We start from the raw sequence: 9,616 nt of genomic DNA, 5'->3' as shown, positions 1-9,616 counted from the left end.
TAATGGTTCTAAAAAACCAACAGAACAGAGAGCAAAAGAAGTAGTCTAGATGTGTGCCAGAAAGATAAGCCACCTCTTGCAACTTTTCTGGAACTAAATCCAGCAATGGCTAGAAGCGGGTACATTTAGAGTACACCTAAATCCAGCAGGAGCCCTGGGGTCCAGGGGCTGGCTGGGGCTGCCTGTGTTAGAGATCCTTTGACCTTTGAGTTTAGCCAAGTACATGGATGCTCTGATTAAAAACAAGCAACTTAACTGCAAATCTGACAGCTCCACTTCACTTCACTCCTTGAAACCCAGCACCCCTCCCAATCACATATGGTGAGACAGATCAGTCTCTTTCCAGACCGGGACCTGCCAGGACCCAGCTCCCTGACTCACCCTTCCATCCCCCACGCCTGCCCCAGCCCCAGTCCACAACATACCCGGGTGTTCAGTGAACTGGGACTTTATGGCCAGATTTGCAAGTGTGATTGAAAGTGTTAGTCCATCAGTTGTGTCAGACTCTGCACCTCCATGGGCTATAGCCCTCCAGGCTCCTTTGTCCATGGAATTCTCCAGGCTTGGTTGCCATTCCCTTTTCCTGGTTTCAAAGCCATATGCTTTTGTCCTAATTTGAAAAGTTAGGGCATGAGAGTACCTCTTAAAGCTTTTGAGTATCAAAGGAGCTAATGCCTGTGAGAAGCTTAGCAGAGCCCCAGGCACTGAGTAATCAGTAAATAGTAACAGTCATTAGGATTCCCAGAACTAGTCTTCTTTTGTCTCAATTTTAACCCTACTTTGACAAATTTTTATATTTACACCTAAAATTACTAAACAAAGTCATTAAACTCTCAGCTTTATTACCAAAGATACACTCTCAGACACCTCATTCAGTCCTCAATTCTTGAAAGATTTTACCTATTATACGTATTTTTGAAGCCACAATGGACTGAAGAGCAATGAAAGGTCCTGCTTCATATAGTTCATGCCTTGGGGATCTGGCTGGGTTTGGGCTCACATGTCCTTCGTGTTCTCAGTAAAGTGACCCTTCTTCACCAGGGCTCAAGCCTCACCTTTTTCGTGAGGTCTTCCTGGAACCCCCCACGGCCCAGGGGTTCTGCCCACTGAAGTGCTTTGTCGCCACTGCTGCCATCTGTCTCCTCCTCCAGATTCTGAGCACCTCACTTACAGAGCTCTCTCCATAGGTGTTAAAACGCGAGGGCCGTGCCTGTGATAGGTTTGGGCTTAAGTACCAGGGAAGCGTGAGAGAAATGCGGGGTGGCGTTGGGCTGGCTTTCCCAACTCAACCACAGCCTTACTAGATGCTGCGCTGTGTCAAAGAGAAGGTGGGGAGGAACCATATCCACTGGGAAGGTCTGAGGGTCTGAAAGGTTCTGAGTGGGTATGTGGGCTGCCAGTCTGCTTGCAGAAGGGATGTGAAGGCTGCCTTCTCTGGTCCCATTCAGACTCTTCTCTCACGCACAGCATGAGAAGCACAGAGTCCATCCTGACAGACAGGGGACTGCATTTTCCCCTTTTCTTAAGTTAAAATCATCTGGTCCACTTTCTCATTCCAAGTCTTCAGTAAAGGTCAAAAGACTTGTCCAAAGTCATATGAAAAGGGGTAAAGACGTTAGAACTCAGGCTTCCAGTGTCTCAGACCAGCGTGCTGTGATTCTGAGGTTAAAACGAAGGGGGAAAGCCAAAAGCATTTGAGCCTGCCGCTTCGATCTTGACCCCCAGAATTGAGCACATGGTCTGGGTGGCCCCATGGTTCCCCTGGCTTTGGGTCTTCTGTATGGTATGTTGCTAACATTGAAGAAAGGGGAGCATTGAAAACTTTCTCACCAGAGGTGTTGTAAGGATATAGCAGGAGGGCCTAACATGTATTAAGAAGTTTATTATCCTTAGGAAAGTGACAACCAACTTGGAGAGGTCACTACAGCTGGGGTCACACTGAAGGGTGCTGTTTCGTTGGAGACATCACAGTGGGAGGGGAGGCCAGGGCGGTCCCCCTCAGCTCTGCTGGGAGAGGGGGGCCATGCACTGGTTAAGAAGGGCCTGGGGTCCCGCATCAGAGTCCCCCGCCTTAAGACAGGAGGGGCTGGTCTCTGGTTCCTTCCTGACCCCCAGCTGACTTCCAGGCCAGAGAGGCCCAGCAAAGCAAACCCTAAGGGACTGACGGGAGGTCCCAAGGAAGGAGGTTGCCTCGGCCGGCCCCGGCTGGGGTGGCGCAGGAGAGGACGTGGGAGGAAGGAGGCTCTCAGGAGAGGAGAGGCAGGAGCAGAGGCAAGGCCAGGAGTCCGGGGCAGCGCGCCCAGGAGCGTGCGGGGCTGGCGAAGCGGCGGGCCACTTCCGCGTTGGGGTTGCCCCGGGCGGGCTCGAACCACTTCTGCAGACACCGCCCGCTGCCCCTGCGCTCCGGGCTCGCCCTGAAGGAGCCGCTCCAGATCCGCTCACACAAGTTGGCGGGCGTGGGGAAGTAGTGCGGGAAGGGGCGGCAGGGCGCCCGCTCCGGGCAGCGGGGCTTCCCTGCGGGGGCCAGGAGCAGGCCACTCAGCCATTCATGTCCGCGCGGCCCGGGACTTGCCCCGGGGGGGGGGGGGGGATTCGCGCTTGCATGTGCCCGAGGGAGGGGGGCCTCCCGGGCACTGCCTAGCCTCACTCACCCCGACTCCAGGCCCAGCTGCCGAGCCAGTTGGACTTGCAGGTGTGGGAGGTGCGGCAGTCTGCCCACCAGCGCTCACAGTCCTCCAGGCACAGGGGCGCGTCCAGAACCCGCTCCGCCTGCCAGCGCGGGTCCACCTGGGTGCGGCGCAGCAAGAGGCAGAACTGTCAGAGCATCAGTTTGAAGACTGTCTACAGCTGCAATGATAGTTGGGTCAGATACCATTGGGACATATTCTCTTAACATCGCTAAATATTTTACAAATGAGAAAAACGAGGTTAGAGAGTTTGTTCATGACTCTGTTCCTACAGACAGGAGAGGGGACCCAGGGCCTCCATCCTTCTGGTCTCCTGTGACGGCTGTCCCCACAGGCAGTTATCTAGGGTCAGAGGGAACTTCTCCGTCCTCTCCAGCGGCAGCCTCTGACTCTGCTCTTGTCCATAGCTGTCTGCTAGCGTCTTGGAGCTGAGCCTCTTAGGCACACTGATGGATGTCAGGTGGGCCCTGATGGATGTGGGCCTCCCTCTCCTCTACCTGCTCCCCCACCCCCAGCCCACCTCTTCCCACCTTCTGGATCCAAGGCCCCAGGTTGGGGGAGCACTGGTAGAAGCAGATGGCCTGGAGGAAGTGCCTCTGGCAGTCTGGCATCATTAGTCCGCAGTGAACCAGGCTGAAGTTGTAGAGCAGAGACACATCCAAGTGTGCTTCCCAGGTCGTGCTGGCCGTGCAGCAGGCGTTGTCCTTCCAGGGGATGCACTGAGCACAGACCAAGACACAAAAGCAATGGGGAGAAGGGGTAAGGGGGCGATAAGCAAGTGGGCCAGAACGGTAAAGCCATCCGCTTGAAGAGGACCCTGCAAGTGAGATAGGCCGGTGTCCAAGGGGTGGAAGGAATGCTGATCATTTGTCAGTGTCCTCAGTTACTCAGTCATGTCTGAGTCTTTGTGACCCCATGCACTATAGCCTGCCTGGCTCCTCTGCCCATGGAATTTTCCAGGCAAGAATCCTGGAGTGGGTTGCCATTTTCTACTCCAGTTTGTCAATATTCACACCCAAAGAATGCCTGGGCACTGGCCTCCCTGCCACAGACTGCATGTCCCCTAGGGATGGGGCTTTCAAGGTCTCAGATCCTGGTGGAGGGGCGCAGCGGGGAACCCAAGACCCTATGGGATTGCACTGGAAGAGGGCACCTGCAGCCGAGAAGGGCTCACAGGAGCATGCCAGCCCTGGTCCTTGGGCCTCATCCCTGTCAGTCACCTTTAGGAACTTGGGGAGGAGTCCCTTATGTCTTATTTTTTCCCCAGGGCCTGCCGGTGGGAGGGCAAAGGAGATGAGCCTTGCTTATTGGAATCTAGGCTGACCACTGATGAGTCTCCAGGATCACCACCTGCCCTGACTCCCTGAGTGGCCAGGTGGCTCAGGGATGGAAACGTTGAATCAGTCGGCATTTACGGTCTCAAAAGTCATAACCCCCTCCAGTGGGGCCTTTGCCCACATCTCCATCTAGGGAACCAAATGATTCCAGATGCACAGGGGTTCAGAAACCCTCTTGGCTTTTGTGTCTCTTCCCTGATCTACCAAAGCAGTGCCCATCCCCCCTGACCCCCACACCAGGGCTGGCCTCCATACCTCCTCATAGAGCTCAGCCTCCGGGCTGGGCTCTGGCTTGTGGGGCTTGGCATTCATGCAGACATTGAGCAGCTCGCGCCCAGTACACGTGGGGGGCACTGCCCACAGCCCCAACAGGAGCCGCCACCACCACCCCATGACCTGCCATAGAGAGGAGCCCCGCTGTGATGGGCAGAACCCCTCACTCCACACCCTGTCACCCCCAGAGCCAGAACAGGCTTCAAGCTTCTATCAGACTCCATGATGCTTGGGCTGCTTCTAGGACCTTTGTCTGAGGCAGCATCGTGAATGTCTCATCCCAATAACGTTCCCAACAATGTCCAGACATTGAAGCAGGCCAGGCAGGGAAGATACCAGCCCCAGGGTAAGGGAGTGTTGGGGTGGACTGGCTCCAGCTTTCCCGGGGACCTTCCCTGGCCCTTCTCCACATGGAGGCAGTCTTTCTAACTCGGTGACATATGGGCTAGAAATTCAGAGCTCCGACCTTGGGTGAGTAACTAAACACACACTCAGTAGGCAGACTCTTCATGGGGCCAAGGATGAAGTGGGACTGGCTAGTACAGCGAATGCAGTCCTATCCCAACTCCAGCCCTTCTGGGAGGTCCCCTCCGGGCCTATAGCTTCTAGAGTTCCCTCCCCAGTTCCCGCTGGGCAGAGTCCTTTCCTCTCGAGCAATGGGGGTTCCGCCTCTACCATCCCCAACTCATCACAAACCCGGCCTGAGTATGGGGTGGGGGAGCCAGGCCCTGGCAGCATTGCTGGCATCTCGGAGCAGGGAGCATGCCCAGATGTGAGCCACCGGGCGTCTTCCACATGCAAAGCCACATCCTGTCACTGGGACGAGGAGGCCAGCTTTTCCCTTGATGCTTGTTGTGCCCTGTTTCCAGCTCTGTCCTGGGTAGTTCTCAGAATGGGAGAGAAACAAGCAAACAAAAAGGGCAGAGGTGCACCCTGCCCCAGGCACCCAGTCCTGCAGGAGACACCCCTCAAGCTTCACCCACCCCAGAGCGCAGGCTCCATGCTTCTCAGGAACCTGCTGTGGATCCACCACAATGGAGCTGAAAACCTACGGCCCAGCTCAGGCTGAGAGTCTCAAACATCAGGGGTGGAGACCCCAGTCCCACCCTCCAAGCCCATTTGTCATTTGGTCACTAAGTCATGTCCGACTCTTTTGCAACCCTGTGGACTGCAGCTTGCCAGGCTCCTCTGTCCATGAGATTTTCCAGGCAGGAATACTGGAGTGGTTTCCCATTTCCTTTTCCAGTTAGAGCCCATCCGCAAGTCTGAACCTAAGGCTGCTCACTCTCCTCAGTACCAGTTTCAAGGACAGAAATGGCCATGGGGGTATTTCAAAGAAGCAGGGCATCAGGTGGACAGAGGAAAGAGGCTGCCCCTTCTAGCATTTTCTTCATACTCACTTTCAAAGCAGGAGCCACATTCTCCCACCTCCAGAGATTGTAAGGATGAGGAGGGAGCGATGATCTGCCTATTTATTCCTCCAAGGTCAGGTGCAGGAGCTGAGCTCCAGGTGGCTCCAGTTAGCAGCACCATCTCACCCATGTGTCGGGGCCTCCTGTGGGCAGAGTCTCCCACAGAAACAGACCATGGAGGGTAAGATCCTGGGCTCTTTAGTTAGATATTGAGTTCTCCTCTCAGCTCTGCTGTTTATTAGCTGGCTGATCATGAGAAAATTACATAAACTCTCTGAGTGTCACTTTCCCTGTCTCTAGCAAAGGCTGTTATGATGGGATTTTTGGGAAAAAGAAGAAATTTCCTGAAAAGGACTTGGCATTGAGCCTGGTAAAGAGTAAGTCTAAATGGTTTTTATTCTTTTTTTTTTGTTCCCCTTCTACAAAGCACGTTGTTATGCATGGGAAGCCTGGCATGCTGCAGTTCACGGGGTCACAAAGTCAGACACGACTTACTGACAGAACAACAGTTATGCATTTATTTTTGCATTATAAAATTAATACATGTATTAAAAATAGAGGAAACAAATAAAAGTGGGAAAGAAAATATTTATCACACTACCTCCAAAATGTTCCCTTGTGGCTCAGCTGGTAAAGAATCCACCTGCAATGCAGGAGACCTGGGTTTGATCCCTGGGATGGGAAGATCCCCTGGAGAAGGGAAAGGCTACCCATTCCAGTAGTCTGGCCTGGAAAATTCCATTGTTTGTATAGTCCATTGGGTCACAAAGAGTCGGACACAACTGAGCAACTTTCACAAGGTTTTGGGAAACATACAATTTTGAGATCAAAAGTGCAATTTGGGTACTCTAAATGGCTTTTATTCTTATCCTTTCATCCTACAAAGCCTTTCTTGCTCGGCCTTGTTCCAAAGCTCTCTGTGACCCGTCACCTGCTCAGTCCCCTGCAATAGGTCACCTGGGTTGTAATGGTGACGATGTCCTTTCTCTGCCCACAGGAGCCAGGCTTCCTGCCAGAGTGAGGACTCTGCAGCCCAGTGATACAGAGATGAAATGGGGCCTCGGGCACCCAAGGGTTTAGATATGTGCCCAAAGCCAAAGCACACAAAGCCAAAAAAGTCCCTCCAAGCCCAGGAAACAGCCACCCTTGGCATGCAGGGACCACTGAACTGTGAGAGAGTCTGCAAGTGGCCTCCACAGTTCACAGCAAGGTCATCCTCAGCTGCAGAGAGGCTGAAGACTTGGCCAGGACTCTTGGGAGAGTCCCAAAGATGATAAAAGTGCTGGAAAGAGAGCCCATTTGTTTGCCTGCTTCTTCTTCTTCTTCTTTTTTTTTTTTTTTAAGAAATTTTATTTATTCGGCTGCCATGGATCTTAGTTGCAGCATGCGCAAGCTTTAGTAGCAATGTGTGGGTCTAGTTTCCCGACCAGAGATCAAACCCAGGCCCTCAGCATTGGAGCTCAGAATCTTTGCCACCAGACCACCAGGGAAGAAGTCTCTTTGCCTGTTTCTTTGTAACAAGTTCCTTTTCCCTCTCTGAAGTAGTCAGTCACTGGAGTTTTCTCAACACACGGGACATTGAAACACAAAATGAAAAGCATTTTATAAATGAAGAAAGCACACTCTGTTCAACTACAAGGTGATGGGGAGACGTGAATTAATCATCGTGCTGGAAAATTACATTCTCCACACCTGGTTTTCCCAGCCACTGAGTTCTGAGAACCAAGAAGGACCCAGGCACCCAGGCCTTCTGTATGTGGTCTGGCTTACTCCTCACAATTGCCTACCCCCTGAGTGAACACCCTCCCCCGTTTTACCTGTGGGGAAACTGAGGCTCAGCCAGGGAGTGGCAGAGCTAATATCTGAACTCAGGCAGGAACAACTCTATACCTTGCCTAAGGAATGAGGGGGAGACCACCAGGACTGACAGTAGATGCTGTCTGGGTCTCAAGATGGTCTGTTAAAAAAACAAACAAAAAAAGTCATATGCTATAATGTTGGGAGACACATGTGTGTTTTATCTGAGAACAGTGATGATTATAGCCCAGCTGCCCACATTTCTGCCTCAAACAGAGTCAAGAGTCTTCTTTTTTGGGTCTGGTATGTGGGTTTCCCAGGGGGAGCAGTGGTAACGAGTCCACCTGCCAATGCAGGAGATAAAGGAGATGTGCGTTCACTCCCTTGGTTGGCAAGATTCCCTGAAGTAGGAAAGGCAACCCACTCCAGTGGATAATCCCATAGACAGAGGAGCCTGGTGGGCTACAGTCCATGGGGTCGCAAGAGTTGGACACGACCGAGTGACTAAGCACAGAGCAGCCAGGGTCTCTCCCCACGGCAGACGAAGAGCAGGTGTGCGTGTCATGCAAGGTATCACACGTGCTCGGGAGGTGCTATGGCTTGAAGAGGGAGTTTGGGTTTAATGTTAATCATCAGATGACAGGACAGGGACAGGAACCCAGGATTGAAGGGCAGAAGTAATTACTGAGGTGGAGAAATAGGCCCTCTGTAAGTGTCCTTCAGACAGAGGACAAGGAGGGCCGTGCCGGCAGCCCGGGGACAGGGGGAGATGAGCTGGGATGACAGCAGCGCGGGTGGGGCGGGGGTCACAGCGGCCTCTCAGAGGCCCGTTGCCCCACACCTGTGCCTCCAGAAAGGCCGTCTTGTGGCCCTTGAGATAAGCTCAGTTTTGCCTTATTGTTTTCAAGTCTTCCAGAGAGATTTGCTTTCTGACAAATTACTGATAAACCAAATCTGGCTGCACGTGAAGCCATTTGAAACTGCTGGTCACAATCAATTTTGTTCTTCAGCAGAACAATCTCACTGCCAAGAGCAGAGCTCGAGCGGTGTCTGCTGGGTTCGGACAGAGGGCGGGTGGCAGAGCCGCCCAGCTGGTTGGGACCACAGCACAGGGTGAGCGTGACAACTCTCTGCTCCCTGCATGCTGCCTCGCCCAAGGCGCTGCAGCCCCCAGACTTCCAGAAGAGACTCAGAAAGCAAAGGGCTAGAGCCAAGAATATCCCGGTGAGAACCTGAGGTCAGAGGCTAGCCAGAGGGGACACTGCTGATTGGGATTCATAGTGGACCTTTTGACTCTTTTGTCTCACCCCAAAGACCCCAGGAGCATCCTTGTCTCAGTATGTAATTGGTCTGTAGCTAAAGCAGGTCAATCAGGGCTACCACTTATCTCAACCTCTTCCCTCCCTCTAGATCCATCATCTCATTACCAAGGCCGTTGATTTAACCTTTGAGACATCTCTGGAATCCCAATGCTTTTACCCCCGTTTCTGTCCCTACTGTCTGGGCCATGACCATCTCTTTCCTCAATTGCAGCCAACAACCCTCTAACTGACTCCCTTGCTCCTTTCCAAAGCTGTATCTGAGCAGCAGCCATAGGATCTAATATGTAAGAATTCTATTATAAAAAAAATTTAAATGTAAGGAAAGTTGAGAGAATTTTTCAGCAACCCCCCACGTAGCCACTACTTGATTTTGCCATCACTTGATTTGCCAGAGTAAAATAACTCTGTTTTCTTTGCCACACATCTAGCCAACCACCCAGCCCTCTAGTCATCCACAATCTTATTTTTCATGTATCTCAAAGTACTTCGCAGACATCTGCAGACTTCCTTCTAAATAATTCAAGCATGTATATCATTAACCGAAGTTTAACGTTTGTCTGCAGATGTTTTTTCTTTCTTTCAGAATGAACTTTTTAAAAGGTAAAGATGGTTATGATACTGCCACATTTAACCTGTCAAGACTTAAGTCCCAAATCCCTAACATGGCACACAGACCCTGGATAGTCTGGTCCCTACTTGCTTTTCCACCCCAGTGTGTTGTCCTTTCTCATCCTTTCTCTTGCCTGTGTGGCAGGCATTCACTTCCCCTGCATGTGCTTAGTCACTCA

General features: G+C 52.2%; 1 protein-coding gene across 1 annotated transcript; it reads right to left on the bottom strand.

Moving 5' to 3' along the window:
• Nucleotides 1–1,872: 1,872 nt before the first annotated feature.
• On the bottom strand, nt 1,873–5,956 carry IZUMO1R (IZUMO1 receptor, JUNO). Its single transcript, XM_069553656.1, has 5 exons — nt 5,698–5,956; nt 4,280–4,420; nt 3,197–3,406; nt 2,652–2,787; nt 1,873–2,514 (listed from the first exon to the last, which is right to left on the bottom strand). The coding sequence occupies exons 2-5, from the start codon at nt 4,415–4,417 to the stop codon at nt 2,246–2,248; spliced, it is 753 nt and encodes a 250-aa protein (XP_069409757.1). The 5' UTR covers nt 4,418–4,420; nt 5,698–5,956; the 3' UTR covers nt 1,873–2,245.
• Nucleotides 5,957–9,616: the final 3,660 nt, after the last annotated feature.

The sequence above is a fragment of the Ovis canadensis genome, chromosome 15 (assembly GCF_042477335.2).
Source record: "Ovis canadensis isolate MfBH-ARS-UI-01 breed Bighorn chromosome 15, ARS-UI_OviCan_v2, whole genome shotgun sequence".
Classification (NCBI taxonomy): Eukaryota; Metazoa; Chordata; class Mammalia; order Artiodactyla; family Bovidae; genus Ovis; species Ovis canadensis.
Note: the sequence above shows the minus strand (reverse complement) of the source record. Positions and strands in the feature narration are given on the sequence as shown.

Excerpts from the sequence above, each read along its gene's own strand:
- IZUMO1R (XM_069553656.1), bottom strand. The coding sequence starts at position 4,417 with ATGGGGTGGTGGTGGCGGCTCCTGTTGGGGCTGTGGGCAGTGCCCCCC. Across the intron at positions 3,407-4,279 it reads AGGCTGAGCTCTATGAGGAG|TGCATCCCCTGGAAGGACAA; the intron begins GTATGGAGGCCA and ends GTCTGTGCTCAG. Across the intron at positions 2,788-3,196 it reads TGGGAAGAGGTGGGCTGGGG|GTGGACCCGCGCTGGCAGGC; the intron begins GTGGGGGAGCAG and ends CGCCGCACCCAG.